This window comes from Spea bombifrons, chromosome 2 (genome assembly GCF_027358695.1).
Source record: "Spea bombifrons isolate aSpeBom1 chromosome 2, aSpeBom1.2.pri, whole genome shotgun sequence".
NCBI lineage: Eukaryota > Metazoa > Chordata > Amphibia > Anura > Pelobatidae > Spea > Spea bombifrons.
In genome coordinates, this window is record NC_071088.1 from 59,058,935 (window position 1) to 59,080,899 (window position 21,965).

A 21,965-nucleotide genomic window follows, 5' to 3' on the forward strand; every position below is an offset into this window, starting at 1 on the left:
AAGAGCATATACTGCAGGGCAAGGAGAATGGGTAAAGGGCATATACTGCAGGGCAAGGAGAATGTGGAGAGGGCATATACTGCAGGGCAAGGAGAATGTGGAGAGGGCATATACTGCAGGGCAAGGAGAATGGGGTGAGGGCATATACTGCTGGCAAGGAGAATAGGGAGAGGGCACGTACTGCAGGGCGAGGAGAATGAGGTGAGGGCATATACTGCTGGGCAAGGAGAATGGGGAGAGGGCATATACTGCCTGGCAAGGAGAATGGGGTGAGGCCATATACTTCAGGGCAAGGAAAATGGGGAGAGGGCATATCCTGCAGGGCGAGGAGAATGGGGTGAGGGCATATGCTGCAGGGCGAGGAGAATGGGGAGAGGACATATACTGCAGGGCGAGGAGAATGGGGAGAGGACATATACTGCAGGGCGAGGAGAATGGAGAGAGGACACATACTGCAGGGCAAAGAAGAAAGAGGGCAAATGATATGTGGCAAGAAGCAGAGGGCATACTGCAGGAAAAAGAGGGGTCTACTTTACATGACACAGGCAGAGCTGGCTCAGCATGAAATGCAATGCGAGGGTAGGAATTGCACGGGAAGTTTAGTGTTCAGAAATAAAGAGTGAAGTCTGGGAGGAAGGAAGACTGGGCAAAGACTGAGAGATAAAAAACTGAGCCACTAAAGAGTAGACAGGATGCAGATTATTGTGCTGTGGCAAGTAGTTTCGCCTGTGTGACAAAGGCTGGGATTGGATTTGTTTGCTCAACCTCATTGTTCTAACTTGTATTATTGTTTTAAGATGTCGTTTTCATTATATCTAATATTTCATTTTATAATGTCCTTTTTAGAAACTACCTCAGATGCATTACATGCTTTTTCATTTTGTAGTGGTGTGTGAAGAGCCAATGAATTAAAGAAATGCAGCACTAAGTGAAACTAAGGAATATTTATGATAACTTAATTTGTGAATGAAGATGCTCTCTAGATTGTGCTGTTTTTGGCAATATTGATATTTAGCTCAGACCTAAAGCACTGTTTTATCTCATGGACCGAGCTGGATTGAGAATAAAAACCGGGCTTTGGAAAATCGAACACTAGCCCCAAATGTCAAAGTGCCATCATTGCGTGGCTTAAATTTATTGGTTCCTAGCCACATCACCATGCCTTGTCACCTTGTATGTATTTCTACTCAAATTGATTAATGTGGTAAGATTCTTTTTTAAGGGTCCTTTTTCTTCATAAAAAGTAGATGTAGGCCATATAAACGTGCAGTCTCTACTATATACACATTGTGTAAACAGAATAGGTAGCTCAACAATATAGAGGGTAGGACCAAATGAGAACTGGTATTGAGATAAGGTTGTGTACCCTTTACAACCTAAAGCAAATGAGTATAAAAACTATTACTGTTCTCTAATAAGGTTAGAATACAGCTGGTGTTGTGTGTGTGATGATATAGAATGTTTAAAAGTATCCAATCAGTAAAACTGTGTGTAGTGGTTTAGAAACATAGATACATTTATACAAAAATAGGGTCAGCTGCAGGGCCCTTGCAGCTAGACTCTAAAATAAATTGCATAAAATAACTTATAAGGGTATCTCGTTATGATAAAATAGGTATAAAATGGGGAAAAAAATGGTTATTAAAATAACACTATATGCTCAAGGCAGTTGATTATAACATCAAGAGATAATGTCTCGTGTGAAATATGTACTAATTGTTGATTTCTATAAATATATCAAAGACCGAGTGGATGACACAATAATATTGCTGTTTGTTATGTAAAGTACCGTATTTGCTCGATTATAAGACGAGGTTTTTTCCAGAGCAAATGCTCTGAAAAATACCCCTCGTCTTATAATCAGGGTCGTCTTATAATCAGACCTCAAATAGGTCTGATTATGAGACTAAGATCCAGATCCCCCGCAGCGATGCAGAGGACCTGGATCCTCCTGTGTTAACCCCCCCCAACTTACCGGTGCTTCTGAGTCCCCGGTGCTTAGTCCGGGCTGCGTGTAGAGCTCTACGCGATACAATCTGGGGGGTAGGTTGGAAAATAGAAGGAAATAAAACCAAAATATTTTTCTCAAGCATACCTTTTATTAAAAAAAGTGTTTAAATGAATTAACATTTACTGGTAAAACTTTTTTCCTATAGGGTCGTCTTATATTCAGGCTTTTTCTTTTTTTCCTAAATTAATATTAAGATTTGGGGGGTCGTCTTATAATCAGGGTCGTCTTATAATCGAGCAAATACGGTACTTCAAATATAGTCCTATGTGGAAAAAGAGTATTTCATATTATTCACAGTTTGTAGGTAATAACACTTATCAGCGTTCGGTGTGTCTTCTGTGAAGACTTCCTTAGCGATCCTTTCTATGAAAATGTTTTTAGATACCGCGTGTCTTTATTATGATTTTTCGGGAGAATTAAATATGGTGCTGTGCACCTCTCACCGATCTTCTTATGCTGTGTCCCGCGGAGCTCTCACACTTACCCTGTAGGCTTCATCGACCGTGCCTAGCCGCTGCCGAGTTAATGGATCGCTGGCAGTTGTGGACGCAGGGAGGGAGAGGTCTGCTGAGTAGGTTAATGGAGGTCCTTTGTGTCAGCAGTGTTATCCTCGTGCGTGATGGGCACAAGAAAGATAAAAAAAAAAAAAAAAAAACTTTTGATTGAAAGAAATTGCTGATTTAACAAGTCAGTCTTACTCGGTCCAAAGTGTCGTGAGCAGTGAGCAGTGTTGATATTGATGCAGATTATGCACAGGGGGAATAGCAGGCTAAACGCGTTTCGAAGCGCACTTGGCTTCTTTATCAATATAATAATAGTGTTATTTTAATAACCTTTTTTTTTTTCCTCCCCATTTTATACCTATTTTATCATAACGAGATACCCTTATAAGTTATTTTATGCAATTTATTTTAGAGTCTATCTGCAAGGGCCCTGCAGCTGACCCTATTTTTTGTATTTATTTTTTGTATTTGTTTTAATAAATGTATCTATGTTTCTAAACCACTACACAGTTTTACTGATTGGATACTTTTAAACATTCTATATCATCACACACACAACACCAGCTGTATTTTAACTTACCATTCAGGGACCTTATTAGAAAACAGTAATAGTTTTTATACTTATTTACACATTGTACGGCAGCTGTTCTATTGATGTCTGCTTATTATCTGTAGTAAGTACCGTATTTGCTCGATTATAAGACGACCCCCCCAAAATCTGAATATTAATTTAGGAAAAAAAGAAAAAGCCTGAATATAAGACGACCCTATAGGAAAAAAGTTTTACCAGTAAATGTTAATTCATGTAAACTATTACATTTTTTAATAAAAGCTATGATTGAGAAAAAAAAAAATTTGTTTTTATTTCCTTGTATTTTCCAACCTGCCCCCCAGTTACGCACATCTGCCCCCAGGCTTGCCACTCCAATATGGCACTGTGGCCCATGATATGCCTTTTAACCCTCTATGTGCCACTGTGCCCCATGATATGCCTTTTAACCCCCTATGTGCCACTCTGCCTCCAGAAATGCCTTATACCCCTATATGCCACTCTGGCATTTAGGGGGTTAAAAGGCATATTATGGGGCAGAGTGGCATATAGGGAGGTATAAGGCATTTCAGGAGGCAGAGTGGCGTTCAGGGGGTTAAAAGGCATTTCATAGAGCACTCTGCCTCCAGAAATGCCCTATGCCCCCATTTAACACACACACACACACACACACACACACACACACACACACACACACACACACACACACACACACACACACACACACACACACACACACACACACACACACACACACACACACACACACACACTATACCAGGGCAGCAGTCTTCCTTCTGTCTCCCCCCTAGTTAACACTCCCCCCCCCCACCCCACACACACTTACCGGTGCTTCCAATTTCCTGCTGTATACCGGGGCAGCGGGTTGACGTCCACGCGATCCGCGTAGACAACTTACGCTGCAGCCGGAAGGAGGTGTGGCTAGCAGCGGGGGTCGCGTGGACGTCAACCCGCTGGCCCGGTATACAGCAGGAAATTGGAAGCACCGGTAAGTGTGTGTGGGGTGGGGGGGAGTGTTAAATGCGGGGGGGGGGGACAGAAGGATCCAGGTCCCCTGCAGCGGTGCGGGGGATCTTGATCTTAGTCTCATAGTGAGACCTCTATTTGAGGTCTGATTATAAGACGACCCCGATTAGAAGATGAGGGGTGTTTTTCAGTGCATTTGCTCTGAAAAAAACCTCGTCTTATAATCGAGCAAATACGGTAAGTAGGTTTGGAATATAATATCAATTATTCATTTATAAGTTATGGAAGTTGTGCACTCCAGCATTACAGATGTTAAATAGTAATGCCAAAAACACTCTTCCTAAGGGCCGGACTGGAGATTAAAATCTGCCTTGTCACTTTAAAATGACACGTGTGGGTGCTGACTAGGTCGCTATGTTTTTACATGTTTGCAGCGTGTGGCTGCATGTATCAAGTCAGCAGACACATGAGATGGAATGAAGCTACGTGCCAGGTACCATCGGGCACCACAAGGCATTTGGTAAGTTTCCCTGATGGCCAGTCCTACCATTTTCTAAAACAATGGCTGCATTCCCTTTCTTGGGATGTTGCCGATCACATTGTGTTATATGTGACTCTGTGGCCATGCATAGATCTTTGTCGCAGCCCGCCATGTGGAGGAGGCTTTCACACCACTCCCAGGGTAAACAGTCTTAGTGGGAAATGTTTCCAGTATTCCTGTAGACCAGTCTGGCCGTGGAAGCTGAAATCCATGTCTCAGAGGGGCAGGGCCAGCATAATCTAATCAGTTTACAGCCCTGATGTTCTCTCTCTTAACCTCACCCCATTCTTACAAAGGCTAACCAACCAATCAGCAATATAAAGGGACTGTGTCACTTTTTCCAAGTCACATGTTTTAAAGTTCTATACACTAAATCTACCTCTTTTTCCTCTTCCTCTCTTAACCTGTACCTTTTGATGGATGTATGGGGGTATTCCTCCATCCCCAATCCTGATCTAAAAAAGTGCATTGCCTGATTTTATTCACAGGTGTGGTAGTTACAGGTCTGGAGGTTGTGGATTTCAGGGGAGATTCTTGAGCGATATTCTGTTTATTTGTGTTATACCTATAATTTTTTCTTTCCACCCTTTTATCATATATATATATATATATATATATATATATATATATATATATATATATATATATATATATAATCTCTGGAGGGGTCTCTATTAGCATTCCTTCCATGATGGTCGAAATGTGTGTGTTCTTTTATGTAATTTGTTCTATTTGTGTATCTCTGTGTTTTATTTCTCATATGGTCATCTGTTCCAGAAAATCTTTGACCTACTGTAAGGTAGATTAATTTGTTCTACATAGGGTTAAATACTCCCTCTTTTTCCAAATATCCTGATCCTGTTTATATTTTTCCTTTTTTTCTTGGTCAATTCAGACTATATTATGTTTAATTCTTATTAATAATTCTTCATAGTCTTTTGAACCGGTATAAGGTGAAATTTTTTCTTGAATGATATTAATTTCTTGATCTAAGAGTCTTAATGTTTCAGTCCTCTGTTTAATAATTCACTGCATAAGTGCTGTGGTGGATTTTTCTAATATTGTGTTCCACTGATCCATAAATTTTGTGTTGTGCTTTTCAAAAGTAGGTGTTTTGTGTAATCTTAACCCTCTAGGTGTCATTCATTCCTTAATATATTTCAGCATGGGTACCCTGACTTGTTTGTTGCTATGCAGCACCATACACAGCAAAATATAATGCACTGTGTTCACCCCCCGTGGGCATCAATGAGCCTTGGCCGCCCATGGCCTTGTGGCCAGTTCACCACTTTTCCTTCCTTGGACCAATTTTGATAGGTACTGGCCACTGGAGACCGAGAAACCCCCCCACAAGAGCGGCAGTTTTGGAGATGCTCTGACCCAGCCATCAGTATTTGGCCCTTGCCAAAGACTCTCAGATCCTAATGCTTGCCCGTTTTTCCTGCTTCTAACACATCAACTTTGAGAATGAAATATTCATTTGCTGCTTAATATATCCCACAGACTAACAGGCGCCATGATAACAAGACCTGAATCCTCTGGGTTGCGGGAGTGGGGTCTTGACACGCAACGCTCATTTTTCTTTTAAATGAGGGTGTTTTCCTCTGCCGTCAGCGGGACCACCAACCAACATCAGTGTGCAGTCCTGACCACGTCCCACAAGGGAAGGCTCTGGGTAGCCGGAGCCCAGAAGTTCCCAGGTATGCTGACCTCAAGAGGCACCAGTCATCATAAGAATATTGATGAACTGACATAGTTTTGTAAAGACAAATGTTGTGCAAGTCTAATTCAGAACTACAGGAAAAGTTTGGTTGAGGGTCTACCAGTTCACATAATTCTTCCACCCTGCAGCGTGAATGTTTACATGGTGTGTGATGAATAAAGACATGAAAACATATATGGTAATTGCGTTTTATACTATTGTGACATAGTTGAAGATCATATCGAATCTAATGACATATGTATGCAGAAATCCAAGTACCAAAGGGTACACATACCTTTTCCTGCAGCTGTATAGAAGGACTAAGGCAGAGGCTGTTGGTGTCCATTCTGACACTTTTTTTTTTTTGCTGCAGATTCTGCAGTGCATTTCTGGCTTTTTTACATGCATTTGGAGGAAGCCTGCATGCGAAACCTGTCGAGGAGTCTGAGACGATTCTCTGCTTGACAGTGTGCTGGCGCAAGAAGCGAGCTAGCTAGGTTCATTTCTCAATATAAAATAATTTATTACTTTTAATTGCACAGATATATAAAATATATCAACATAATCATTAACGCCCCAAAGCTCCTATGAACTTAGTAATACAAAACAGGGCCAAGATCAGTACGTCCTGGCTGGAGAGCCTAGACTGACCCTTGTCCGCAGAAGCCAGGAACGCTGGCTTTCTGTTGACAGTGTCATGGTAACCCGCTGAGGACACATTGGGATAAGTTTGGGGGGGGCTGACAGATTCATGGGGAGACTCTGAATTTGGTCTACTCTAACCAGACTTCCAAGAACTAGCCAGCTATGGGGGATCTACATGGCTGGAAATGCTCTGTGCGCCTGACCGGGACAGACATAGAGACTCCGTGGAACTTGCGAGAAGTGTACCTTTTTCCACCTGGTAAATGTTTAAATAGGTGTCGCTCGGGTCCCCAACGCCCGATTAAGGTCATATTTGAACTAGAAAACTAGTGGATAACCTGAGCTATTATACAACACCCTGGTTGTGGGCAAGCTCTCTTGGGGGGGCTGGGGTGGCATGTTCCCCATGCTATGTCTCCCCAGGTGCCAGGGGGATAATCATATCATCCCAATGTATTGTTTGTTTGTGTATTCCCCTTGTATGTGTGACTAATAAAGCTATTTCTGTTCGCCCCTTAACACTAGTTCTTTCTGATGCTTGGGGTGGGCTGCTATAACTCACTGTCCTTTTCAGGACAGTACATGTGCTGAATACACTAAGCTATGGCTAGGTACATGGTCAACGCAGCTCCGGTGCAGCGGCATCCCCCTTCTCCCTACAACAAAATGAACTATGTACATAGGGTATTAAGCTCATCAGTGATGTTGTGAAACATAAATTGGTTCATTGGTCAGCAATCAACTCTTTAACAGGAATTCTAATCAATATTGCAAAACCTGTGTTTTTGTACTTTAGTATAGGTTTTTATGTATAATTTGGACACATCAAACATATAGAGAAGGCAAAACATGGTTTAACAAAAGCTCCAGACTTTAGTGTAGGACAAACCCTCAGTACTTAAGGAGATGAGCAATGGAAAAAAGGGGGTCAGGGAGTGTAAGATAGATATTAATGTATTGGCTCAATTATTGGCCACGCCAATTATAGGCTGCACCCTTAAAGTTTGGTGCTATTATTTTAAGAGAAAAAATACACAAGTGGAATGGTAAAGCAGTATTTTATCTAATGAATACATGTATTTTATCATTTTTGGTATCTATTATGCAGTTAGTCGGCATAGGTTATACCATATTTGCTCGATTTTAAGACAAGTTTTTTTCAGAGCAAATGCTCTGAAAGATATCCCTCTTCTTATATTCGAGGTCGTCTTCTAATCAGACCTCAAAGAGAGGTCTGACTACAACACTAAGATCCAGATCCCCCTCAACTCTGCAGGGGACCCGGATCCGCCTCTCTGGCAGCCTGTAGAGGTCTGTGGGATGTGCGCAGATAAACTTCGCTTCTGCCGGGGGTTCTATGACTGAGCGCCGGCGTCACATGACCTTCCGTTGCTCCAGCATAGAAGTCCCGGCAGAAGTACTGGCCAGCAGAAGTGGAGGCCTGCATTGCACAGACCTCCTCCGGATGCCCAACTAGACACCAGGGAGTCTAAAGCACGGGTCACAAGTAAAGGGGTGCACTGTTAAGTGGCTTGGGGAGGGTTCAATGGTTTTCTAGAGGAAGAGTGGCATAAAAGGGGTTAAAAAGCATATCGGGGAGGCAGGGTGGCATATAAAGGGTATAAGGCATATCTGGGGGGAGAGTGGCAAATAGGGGGTTAAAATGCATGTCAGAGAGGCAGAGTGGTATATAGGGGTTAAAAGGCAAATCTGGATATGCATAACTGGGGCAGAGCGGCAAAAAAAGGAAATTGTCAGGCTCTAGTAGGACTGGTTGGGAGCGTAGAGCAGGGTGGCCCAGCAGGAGGACAAGAGCGTGACGTGACGCCCCAGGTAAGAGGCGAGGGGAAGGACCAGGGGCCTGCCAGAAATAAAATTTAAAGAAAAACTTTTTTCAATCATAGTTTTTATTAAATACGAAAAAATATAGGTAGTCTTATATTCAGGCTTTTTCTTTTTTTCCTAAAACAATATAAACATTTTGGGGGGTCGTCTTATAATCAAACAACTATGATATACATTTTTAAGGTCCTCCCCCTTAATTCATAATGCACCTTACATATAGATATGCTCTTCCCCTTGATATGCTTTATGACCCCCCGATATGCTTTTTGCCCCCCGGATATGCCACTATGCCCCTCCGATATGCTTTATAACCCCCGATATGCCACTCTGCCACCCAGATATGCCGCTCTAGCCCCTCCCCCAGACTTACCAATGCATCCCCAGACTCCATGTTGTCTAGCGGGGGCAGCTGGTGTACATCTGTGAGATGTGCTACCAGCACTTCCACCAGGGTTTCTATGCCGATACTCCGTCAAAGAAACTCCGCTGCTGCCGGGGCTAATCTGCGATTATATGCCACAGCTCCACTTTAAAGACTTAAAGTGGGGGGAAAGTGCGGCCTATAATCAGGCCAATACGGTATTTAGTTTTTTCTTTTATAATTTTGCGTGTCATAAAGAGAGATAAAATGGGGGAATTTTTTTTGCCATTTGCTATATTGCAATTGTGTGATTCATAGTTATCATCTGTAAATAGCTTAACTCGTACCAGGGAATATACAGTATCTCACAAAAGTGAGTACACACTTCACATTTTTGTATATATTTTATTATATCTTTTCATGTGACAACACTGAAGAAATGACACTCTGCTACAATGTAAAGTAGGGGGTGTACAGCCTGTATAACAGTGTAACTTTGCTGTCCCCTCAAAATAACTCAACACTCAAGCCATCAATGTCTAAACCTTGGCAACAAAAGTGAGTACACCCCTAAGTGGAAATATCCAAATTGGGCCCAACTAGCCATTTTCCCTCCCCGGTGTCATGTGACTCATTAGTGTTACAAGGTCTCAGGTGTGAATGGGAAGCAGGTGTGTTAAATTTGGTGTTATCGCTCTCACACTCTCTCATACCAGTCACTGGAAGTTCAACATGGCACAAGTGACATATATAACCTACATTGAATATAGCTTGGCAGAGAAACCAAATGATAGGAATTATTAGTGGTTGCTTGTATTTTGCTTATTTGACACTTTCCCCTTACAGATTGATTGTTCAGTTTTTGAGTGCCCTGCTATAGTTATTTTTCTGGAAATACCCATTGTGACAGAATGACCTGTCATACAGGGGCCCAAGGTACTCAGAGATGGCTCCAGCCTGGCTGCCAAACAGGCAGGAACTCCATTGTTTAATTAATCCCATCAATAGGATTGCTGACTGGGGATTAAAGGTTGGGTTGAATACATGCATCTGTTAATTTATGTTAATGAAGTTCTGTGGCTATATCAGTCTATGTTTTACTACAATAAACTGTTCATTCCTGCTGTACTCAGTTCAAGGTAGTTGTGTCTACTTATTGGGTACACATAGCAGGGTTCCAAGGTGTGTATGCTGGCTGGTGCTGGAAGTGATTCCAGGGATAAGAGGAGGATACATGTGGGTGATCTCTGGGAGTTACTACAGCTCTTTTGGTGAACCCGTTACACCCATGTTAATAGTGGTCACCAGTACACAATTTGCATAGACAGTCTGAACAACCATATATAGGCCCCAACTATCAACTTTCCTGGCCATTGCACTCAGGAATCAGGAAACTTATATCTACTGTATAATAGAAGTAGGATGTCCACATTTATCAGTATCATACATACAAGAGGTAGGCTTACATACAAGGGAGGCTCTCACGTTCAGTCTTTATTTCAGACAAGGTTAGTTTTCCAGTAAAATCAATGTGGAAGAGGCTATGTTTAATAGTCAAAATAATGCAAAAATAGCATATTATCCTGGCCAGGTTGTCTTTTTCGAAGGGTGAACTAGCATCTGCCTCTGGCCCCAGCAATAACTCATTAACCTCATTAACTACCAAGATAAAAATGTTTTAATGCAGTCCTTGTTTAGGCTATAACTTTGAGGAACCAGTCCAGACCTAGGGATCTTTCTAGAGGAGGCCCTCTAGCAGAAGATTACTCAGGATCCTTCTATTAAAAGACAGGATAACAAGAGGCATTAAAATGTTTTTAGACTTGCAACAACCCACAGCCATCCAGTTTTTCTTTTGTAAACAGCATTTTTTCTCCATAGTTTTTATTAATTTTTATTCTGTAACATCAACAGTTCAACAATAATTTGTATGCAATGTCAAACATTATCATAGAATGCCACATACAAAAATCTAGACCTCTGTAGAAAACATTCTGAGTAGAGATTCACAGAATACAATCTCTTTTGAATCTTTTCAATTGACAAATGTGGACCTGTCAGCTGTGGATTTTACCATTTTTAAATACAAATATTAACTATTTGATTTATCATGTAGATACATTAATTAAACTTTTCTGCTTCAATCAGTGTAATTTATTTTATAGGCATTTCAAATAAACTATTCTATCACACTAGATCTGGCTTCAGAAGCTGTTGGTGGCAAAACCTAAACTACTTCCCTTTTTTAATCACCCATAAGAACACCCTGACTCCTTATCATAATGTCTGTGGTAAGCAATGGAATAGCTGATTCGTAATCGTCCATGGAGACTTATGAAAGTGTATGGTGGACAGATTTTGTTAGCACTGCCATAAAGTGATTATAGTTCAAGACTCTATACAAGTGTCTTCCAGAACACTGTATGCTGTCAATAAAAAATGATGCGCTCTCACTCCCATTGGTGTCAGCATATGTCACTGGACTCACTGCCATAAAATATCAGCTCAGTGTGGTGTTTGAGCATTGAAAATCACCCAAAGTAGAGGACTGCATTGGGATGCGGGTCCCACAGCCTTGTGGAAAGTCTGCAGTTCAGGTAAGGAGGTGGGCGTGATTGGCCACATTTGTGGCGGGAGCGCGCGGGATTGGGCACACATGTTGCGGGAGTGGAACACACACGTTGCGGGAGTGGGCGGGACTGGACAAAAAATCAGTGGGAATGGGATTAAAAAAGCAGTCTCGCGCAGGGCTCTAACCCAAAGTATCATATGACTGACAACAGTAGCTGCCTCCAGGTGCATATATAAAGGAAGTTAGAACATTGAACTGTAAAATGCAGAATTTGCCACAAGTGACAGATCCACTTTGGATTGATCAATAAAAAAGAACAAAATAAGACTGTCAATTCCATATTATTATAAAGAGCATATTTATCAAGCACACGTTTGTAGACATTTAAATAAAGCAGTTATTACACATAGATTTGAAGAGGCAGTACAGTATTTTGTACACTTCTCCATAAATCTAGTCCAACAGTTTTACTTTGGAATTCTAAAGCATTCTTTAATTAATAAATATTTTAGAATAAAATCTTAAATATATATATAGTATTATTTTTAATTGCTTTCACTACACAAACTGTATTTATATACACATATATTTGCGTGTGTGTATCTATATATATATATATATATATACACAAACACACGCGTATAGAGTTCACATTTATAGATTGCTGCAGCAGCACTGTTATTTCTCAGGCACAAAACCATTATTTCAATATTTCCCATGCATACATTAATAATCCTAGGTATCACTGCACATGTTGTTTTTCATTTAAAATGTTAGGTTTAATGGAAAAAAAATCAAGAAAACATGTTGCTCCTTTTTTTAAAAAATAAATATTTTCTTCTTTTACCCTAGATTCAGCAGCAAAATAAAGAGAAGTCTCTGACAGGTTAAACGTGCTACTATAAAGCGCAGGACCCAGAAGACTATAGTAGGAAGGAGGTATACTGGCCGTATAACAGGACAACAAAAGCAATGTTACTTTTAATGGTGGCACACAATTCTGATGAAGGGCGAATTTCAAAATATATCCTACTACAAGAAGGTTTCATATCTGTATTCTATACCTAATGTCACTGAGTCATTATTGTAAGATTTGAACTTGGCCATATTGAGATTCAATGCCTTATCTTTTGAGGTGTACCCAATTTATTTTGCTTATGTCTGTAACTTCCATCTATAAACAGCTCATCACACTGCGATTCTCAGCATGTGTATATATGAACATACACTATATATATATATATATATATATATATATATATATATATATATATATATTTCCAGACACATGCATGTACGCACTTATAGTATGCCTGGCACTTACAGAAGCTTAATCAGCTTATACAGGAGATGTATATATGCTTCTTCAAAACAAAACATAGCGCCTAATACATTCTACACACATGACTGGCCCTGTGAATTTGGTGATGTCTTCCTTATCATAGAAATACAGTATTTGTGATTAACGTTCAAGTCTTTATACCAGTGTTTTAGAACGCTGTATGCTGCCAATACAAATTATGCACTCTCACTCCAATTGGTTGCTCATCAGATAAAATAATTTCTGTAAAGCTCTTTTATGTATAGATTTAACATTGCACTGTTTTACACAATGTACTTGTGAACTCGTACTAATAGGATGAATATATACATTCCCAACCATTAATAATTTGACGCAGCTGATTTACTTTCATACTTTCATTGTACTTTGGCACTTTGTAATGGAACTGTATTAGTTCACACAATAAGACCTGTAAATTTCCATTCTTACCATTGGCTTTATGCATTGGCTAGCCTATAACATATATAAATGCATTAGCCAACAATTACAAAATTGTGTAGGCTCAAGTTTTGAAAAAATGTCAAATAAAATGAAAAATATAGTAATGCACCAGTTATATTTGCAGTAGTTAATATGTCACCTAACATCCAAGTGAGGAGATGGCACACGTCAGAATGATAACAATGGGGTTTACTAACTAAACTGTGATTTGCAGTGATAAATGCAGGTGAACCCCTGCAAGTTTCTCCAGTACCAAGAATCTAGATGACCCTACGCAATGCATACTTAAATAACTGAGCTGCAATTCAAAGCAGAAACTCACAGGAGCAAAAGCCTGACGCGATTCACAGTACAAAGTAAAGTTAGACATTTCGTCTACCCCAGATTTGTTGATCTGTACATGCTCTATTTACATTTTATGTATACTCATTATTTACATGCACAGAAACGGCATTAAAAAAACAAAACATAAGCTCTACAAACAAAATGGGTGAAAATAGATCTTTGTGGCGCTAGTTTGCATTGCAATTTAATAGCAGACATACTACCCATGTAAACATCTGGGATATTTACTGGGATCCGTCACCGACAGTGAGCATCTTAAACCAGGACCACAAGTGGGTCAAGTTTATAATCAATAATATATCGGCAGCGAAGGTTGTCTATTCGTATCTCTCAAACGTTCAACGGCTGCGGCAATGCACGTAGACAACCTCCGCTGCCGGCACTTCCGCCAGTGCTTCTCCATCATAGAAGCCCCGGCAGAAGTGGCGGCAGCGGAGGTTGTCTGCGTGCATCGCACAGACATCCACTGGCCGGCCTGCTAGACACCAGGGAGTCTGGGGTGCATTGGTAAGTTGGAGGCGGGGGGGAGTGTCACATCTAGGAAGCAGAGTGGCATATCAGGGGGGCAGAGTGGCACTTCTACGGGGCAAAAAGCGTATCAGGGGTTATAAAGCATATCTGGGGCAGAGGGGCACATCTAAGTAAGGTGGATTATAAATTAAGGGGGGGCTTAAAATAGCTATTGGTTTTCTGTTTGTATATAACATATGCTGACAAACTGTATAATAGATACCAAAAATGTTAAAATACATGTATTCCTGTTCTTTAGGTAATATACTGCTTTACCATTCCACTAATGTATATTTTTTCTTTAAAAATATTTTTTTCTTTAAAATAGCATCAAATTTTTAGGGTGCGGCCTATAATCGAGTGTGGCCTATATTCAAGCCAATACGTATATTCTCTGTTAAACAGAATTGATTTTGACCCATTCCTTTTATAAACCAGAACGCTGAACTTTTTATTTGGTATTATGGATAATAGGTACTCTGTGCTGTGTGTACGTTAAGGGGGTACGTTTTATTAAATAATAAGCTGCATTCTAATACGGCACTCCTTTATTGTCTTGTTTTGATGTAGTTGGGAAACTTAATAGATAGCTGTATGGAGACGACCTTGTTTCTGCTAGGAGTTTTTTGCTCCCAAAAGGCCTAGATGATCCTGCATAATTTATGGGATTTCTTTGAATTATAGCTCAGTTATTTAACTATACATTGTGTAGGGCCATCTAGATCCTCTTAATTGTTTTAATCACAGAAGTTGCATGCTCTTTACAATAAGAAATAGTCTTTTTTCCAAAACTGATAACATGCCACAGTGTAGGATGATAGAGCAGCAGCAATTTCATTAGTTATTGAACACTGCAGCTAATTGCAGCAGGGTGTTTCATTTAGCCCCTGCTAGGTGTGAGGAGTTCTATTAACTACAAGGCTCAAAAAACCTACTATTTCCCCAAATTCCCCAAAAATGTAATGCCTACCTGCCTTTTATCATTCACCTCTCATTTCTGAGCATATATTGCTGCGCTCTTAGTATAACATATATACCCGTATTAACTTGTATGCCCATTATTTACTCAATATACTTTCTCCAAAACTCCACTACATACATTGGATGATGTAATGTGGTTATCTACTAGTTAGTTATCTCCTTCTGTGTCAAATTACAAGACCCATGTGAAGTATGATTTTGATATGTCACTTTTTTTACTGTCTGTGGTTGAGCTGAGAGGCTATATATATATATATATATATATATATATATATATATATATATATAGAGCCCAGAGTTTGATAGACCCATTATTTGCAGTGAAATTAAGCCATGTGCTCAAACTGTTTCATTCATAACCTATTGAGGCTGTCTCTCTCAGCTCAACCACAGACTGTAAAAAAAAAAGTGACATATCAAAATCATACTTCACATGGGTCTTGTAATTTGACACAGAAGGAGATAATCACAATTAGGATTTTAAACTGGGTGAAATATATTAGCATGTTTCAGCTAGTCTTTTACACTTCAATTAAGAGAAGCTGATAAGGCGTTTGCAGGGTCTTAAAAGTGATACTTAAAAGTGCCATTTATTCTTCTCTGGTCCCTGAACCTCACAATGCACCAACAGGAGACTTGGTACTGAGTTCTCTGCAACTTGCTAAATTAAGGATAATACTCAAAAAGTTAAATAAGTGCATGAGTTTCTCAGACAGATGAGATACAATTGAGTGTAGTCTTAATTCATCCAGTTTCAGTTCTAGAATATACTCTGTCTTCTGGTCTTCCCACGAGCTGTAGAAGGAGAACAGCACTTAGTTACTGGGAGAATCCACCAACAAATTATAAGCAGATTCCTTTTAGTCATAATACAATAAACAAGTAGAAATATGATCAGATCTACTTGTTCTGTCCAGATTAAGTTGATCATGAAGAAGCTGTGTTACATACATCAAATGTACATGTCATTATTAAAACACTACAAACTTTGTTATTAAGATTGTGTTTAATTAGATTTAAGGTCCAGCTATTGTTGTTCGATCGATTCAGTTCCTCATAAATTAACTGACTCTTCAATGTTTCTGTACAGTAGACAATTGATATTCATATGAAGTAAACCTAGCCTAGTTAGGTCCCCTGCCATGCTGAGGCCACGCAGTGTATGAAATTAGTCTTTATAAGCAGATTTGTATTTACCTTTTGTGCTGCCCTAAGCCCAACCTAGTGCCTCCACCTACCCAACTCCACAGATGGCGTCTTCCCTGCATTAACAGAGGCATATGACGCCATATCCAGGCGTTCTGCTTCTTAAAGGTGCGCAGTGCCTTCTAATGCAATCTACGGAGGCTGTGCTGACCTGGCATAGCCTTCATAGTGTAAATAAGACAGTTAGGGAGATGCAGCAGGGGGGACTGCTGCACCCCTGGACCTGCCAGCTTTGGTCAGAACACCACACTGTTTGTAAGTTCTGGTTCACTTCACTCACATTCACTGCATGCTTTAAGCATTTTGTGACAGACACACCTGTGTGATGGAATATGGAGCCACGGTGTCCAGGATCCTTCTGAAGCTGGATCTCTTTGATTGTGAAAATAGAGGTACCTGGTAGAGAGAGTGATTAAACCATGCATGATCTGAATTTAGACTGTATAAAAACTGGTCATGCTATAAGGAGAAAATAAAGAAACACAGGATCTGCTTGCACTATTATATTGCAAATATACACAATGCTTGAATACAAATAATCCTTGTTGAGTCAACCACAAAATAAGAGGACAAAAAATAATAATTTACAGTACAGGATACAAAACCAAAGACAAAATAACAAAAAAGCAACATACAAGTAAAAGTATAAATAACACAGCAAGGGTCCAGCTATTTGAAGAGGAACACTAATTTAAGATATTAGAAAATTAATACTTAAAGAGTTAAGGCTAAGTGTTAAACAGTACTCAATTAAATCATTCATAATAAAATAAAAAAGGAAATGACCTCATCAGTTACATGAGATGCAACTATGAAGACTTTTAAACAAACTAATCGCTCAGAGGAGACAGAAGAGGCCGGAGGACTTTACTAGTGACCAAGAACGGACTGACCCATCGGGGCGCTCAGCGGAGCCTGCAAGGGTCGGGGTCTGCAGGAGCAGGGCCGGGAGCGGAGATCATGGATCTCCCGTTAACCAGCCCACACAGTGGCGTACCTAAAGGGGACCTGTATTCCCTTGCCCATTCAAAATCATCCAGAAAGGGCCCTTCTGACATGGGAATTGACAATTTTGAACCGACACGCGGAGACAGTAACGCAGCCCGGCCATGCATTGAGAGCTGTGACTGTGATCTGTACACAAACCCTGATCGTTTTCTACAGCTCAGTGTGCTAGTCAGGACAGACCATCAGGACACAATCACCACTGCCCAAAAAGGTGAGAGACACTGGGGTGACTTGGGCAGGATAGTACCCAAAAAGTGGGACTGTCCTGTGTTAAACAGGACATTTGTGTAATATGCTATAATAACCAGTTTGAGCGTGAAAGACTGACATCAGAAGCGCAGACATCTGCCATTAATAAAATTACAGCTGAAAGAGAGAGACTGAACTATATAACTGTTGCCTCAATAAATTCAGAGGTTAAGAAACTTACTGTCTGGAAGTGTGAGTACTTTCTCCCCCAATGTCTTGAAATATGGATGTCTGATACCTTCATCTGCAGAGATTCGTTTTTTGTCCTCATACTGTAGAGTAAACATTTGCACAATTATGGTTTAAGAAAATATTCGGCATTTAAGTGCTGAATAGCAGCTCTCTTATGGTAATTTCTCTGCAATTATCCTCTTACTACTGGATCCTCCTTTTTATGGAGACAGCTTTTTTCACATTTATGACCTGCATTGTTTTTTTGTTGTTTTTTTTTTTTTTTGTAAAAAGCAGATTTGCTTTATATTTGTAAATGTTTTCCAAAGTATGACAGGTTGACATGGGTACTCTATTTCTACTGCAAGTTACTATTAAGTGCTACAATTTAATTCAATTCAGTAACTTGATGACTTTCTATTCTTATTCGTCTCACATTGCACATGAGCCTTTTTTATACTTCCTTATTTTGTGTGTATGCAGATATCCCATTTTCCCATCAACACACCAGTAGTACCTGAGACACTTACCAGTAGTAAGCTGCTTAATAGATCAATCCCCTCTGAGTCCAGCCTGAAACAGAGCAAAAAAGACCTTTCTGATTAACTCTATTCAACAAAACAAATGTCCTGATCCCTGGGACACCTGCTCATTACACCGAACGGGACTTTGATGGCATCACATTCTAAACATATAGATATTAATATATAGTTTGCAGCAATCACAGCTTCAACTCTTCTAGCGCACCTTTGGTATAAAGGAGATTGTAAGCCAGGCCTTCTCGTCCAACATCAGTGCTATTTTGCTTCCCACTGTTTGGATCATGTATGAGCTTTGAATACACTGTTCAATTAACTGCAAAATTATTATACTATATTTTCACAAGGACTGAAAGAGTGCCCATTTCGTTTATTAGTACAGAACACCAATGGAGTAAGCGCCTTACATGGCCACCACTGGAAAAAGCAGAGAAGCCACTGGTTGTCCTATTGATGTCCTTTACCTGCTTTTAGACCACACCTTAGGGAGAAGCAACATTGATAAGGACTAGGCAATCAGGAGTCATGAAGGAGTCTCTGTGATGTGGAGCTTTGTGGCAAGAAGCTTCCATCTCATCCAGCGGATGCATATTCCCACAGGAGTAAGAGATGTTTGAGTACCAGCAGAAGAGGGTTATTCAGCATATATGCAGATGAGGAAAGGATCAGAGAACTACCACTTAAGCAGCAGACGCTCTATAAAAGATGCTGGATCCATCTTGTGTGAACAGTTAAATCAGAATGACCACCAGATGGGGCTAATGCTCCATCTAAGTGAGCCAAAAAGAACTGTCATGTAGAAGAGAAGCCCGACAGTAGTAGAAATAAGAATGATTTCCCGCTTGAACAGACAGACTGCCAAGGAGAGCAAAGTGTTACAAGCACAGCTTGCTGAATGGGGGTTAATCAATCTCTCCAAAAAACAGAAGCCTATTTATATCTAAATTAAGAATGTTGTTCTATAGACAGTGTGCATAGGATCCATCCTGTCTTTAAAAGCGGGACAAACACTCAGCTTCCTGTGAACAGGTGGGGCTTATATCCCCATGGCAGTTAGGATAAAGAGAAAAATTATTCTTCTATCTGGCCTCCAGAGATGACTGAAGATATACCCCACTGGTCCTGCACAATCTGCAACTGCAATGTGAGAGAAACCACCCTTACAGGCGCCTCCGCAGCCCATGAAGTGATCATTTATCTGGATTATCAATCAGTGATTCATTACATTCATTAATTCACTCACTGTGTCTACAAAGATGTGCACATAGTCGCGTGCACAAATGCATAATCTACACAGCTGAAATGATTCCCCCAAAAAATCAATAAATTTGCCCAGGGCAGGATTGGGGTGTCTACGCGGCCCTGAGGCTATAAGGCCAGGGTCATCAAATGACGTAAGTGCAGCTGGATACACACAGCTGCTCGTTACACTGGGGCAGCAGGTCGAGTAATGGTTTCTTTGTCAGCGAGCTGTCCAATCGGCCATTTGCCCATTGTGCCAGATGGTCAGTACGGGCCTGGTTTCATTATTTGCACAATTGACAGATTGTAATACTGACTTTACCTCACAGGTACTCCGGGAAAAAGCCACACAAATTAATCATAGCACAGCATGACTCTATCCCCACCTTTTAAAAGAAATGTAATACATAAAATGGAGTGCCATGTACTCAAATTGGAAAGGAAAGGGCCAAACTCAAAATTAGCCAGTCCGCAAATACAAAGTAGGCTTTACCTTGGTGTGTGGTTTTTCAGAGGCTGTGCTCTGTACTGTGGGAAGCCGTAAGCTTTAAATTCTTTATTAGATGATATTCCACCCCATGTCTCTTCAGTGGGAGTACCTTATGAAAGACATGCAAAAGAAAGTCAAAAAGTTTTAACATTTTAGTTACTTTGTTGGAGTATTCAGTGTTTGTCTTTGAAATAAAAATAAATTAAAATTAAAAGAGGGACCGATGCCTTCATATCTTGTAGTATAAGCAATTCTACTTGCTAAAATGCTTGTGCTTTTAAGGGTAAGTATAATTATTTTGGAGACATCTGGTTTAATAGCACGACATAAGTAAGGCAAAAACCTGTTTCTGTCAAACAAAATTAAAAGTAAGTCTAGACCCTCCTGAGACCTCTGATGAACCCCCTTACAGGTACTGTGATCAGCAATGCATGCCAATAGAGTCCTGCTTACTGATCACTCTGATCAGCAGCAGTGTTTCTTCCTCAAAAATTATTTTTTTAAAAATATTTTTTTTATAGTACGTCTCCCCATGGAATGCATTTTGGCTTTCTATTGATTACAGATTCATGGCAAGAGAATTTCCCACACTAATGAGTATCTTTGCTATTTAAACTGTATATCTGTCTTAACTATAACTTCCTTGTTTGTGCCCTCATGATCATGGTGGCATCTCTGGGGTGTTATGTTTACTGTAATTGTTTAATTTTTTTAAACTATACTTTTTGGGATGTATTTTCATTCTGGATAAACAGTAAAAAGTAAAATTAGCTAAAAGTAGTACTCGGGACCTATTTCCTCAAGGTGTCTTAAGGTGAATGGGCTGATTCTCAGCCACACACTGGAACGCACTCCTTCCGACCTGATGTCCCAATCAGTGCTTTACTGATTGCTATATAACAGCTGAAATCATGACTTTAAACACGAGTGGCTCAATTAAGAACATAATACGGTAATCTCCTGACAACTAATGGTTTTCAAAACGGTTGTTTTTATTTAATAATGGTAGGGAGGGGGGATAAAGATCACAAGGAGGTAGACATGTTTTTGTAAAAACAAAACAGAAATAGTACCTTTTACTAAACAGTTATTTACTAGTTTAATAGAAAAGCAGTACAGTATTTACATACTCTGGACCATCATGCAACAAAAAATGAGGCATCCTCACCTAGTAGCCTGAAGATCAAGTGTAATTCCTCCTTTACCGTAGAACCAGGAAACATAGGTCGTCCTGTAGCCATTTCATATAATATACAGCCAACTCCCCTAAATGAGTGCAAATTTATCATCCAGTTATAAAACCATAAAAACAGGAATAGTTTGGTTCACATGAAGAACTGATTAGGTAATGTGAGTTTTAGTACAAGCAGTGATCTGGCAGTATATTATTATATTATATTATTAGACCATCCTCTTCCAATGACTGATATTAACATACGCTTGTAAGGGTCAGTCCCTTTTCTCCTTCTGTAACAGTCGTTGTTTATGTTACTAGCACGGCTGAATCTGCTGGCACTATATAAGAAATTAAGAATTTTTAGTTTTAGAGTTTAAAGAACCATACTGACACTTTCTTTTCCTGAAGTAAAAACATCAAATCTTGGTCTTATTTTTTTTTTTAGATAACCGTATGCCTATTGCATGCACGTTTAATTTCCTTACTGTATTAAGTATTGCCACTTCCGCTGGAAGGTTGTTTAATTTATCTCCCACTCTCCTAGTGA

General features: G+C 40.0%; 2 protein-coding genes and 1 long non-coding RNA gene across 3 annotated transcripts in view; 1 reads left to right on the forward strand and 2 right to left on the reverse strand.

Annotated features, from left to right (window-relative positions):
* The window catches only part of LOC128472508 (acidic mammalian chitinase-like), a 323,300-nt gene that overhangs the window by 140,852 nt on the left and 160,483 nt on the right, over positions 1-21,965 (forward strand). The window lies entirely within an intron of this gene.
* Positions 12,043-13,784, reverse strand: LOC128472525 (uncharacterized). Its single transcript, XR_008346178.1, has 2 exons — positions 12,886-13,784; positions 12,043-12,815 (listed from the first exon to the last, which is right to left on the reverse strand). It is a non-coding gene; the product is annotated as an uncharacterized LOC128472525 (long non-coding RNA).
* CDK18 (cyclin dependent kinase 18) overlaps positions 15,800-21,965 on the reverse strand; it is a 49,781-nt gene continuing 43,615 nt past the window's right edge. Inside the window, exons 11-16 of the mRNA XM_053454391.1 lie at positions 21,410-21,507; positions 20,245-20,350; positions 18,501-18,543; positions 17,981-18,071; positions 16,861-16,938; positions 15,800-16,131 (exon numbers count right to left, since the gene is read on the reverse strand). Of these exons, the coding sequence (XP_053310366.1) occupies positions 16,097-16,131; positions 16,861-16,938; positions 17,981-18,071; positions 18,501-18,543; positions 20,245-20,350; positions 21,410-21,507 (451 nt within the window). The 3' untranslated portion in view covers positions 15,800-16,096. The remainder of the gene's footprint in view (positions 16,132-16,860; positions 16,939-17,980; positions 18,072-18,500; positions 18,544-20,244; positions 20,351-21,409; positions 21,508-21,965) is intronic.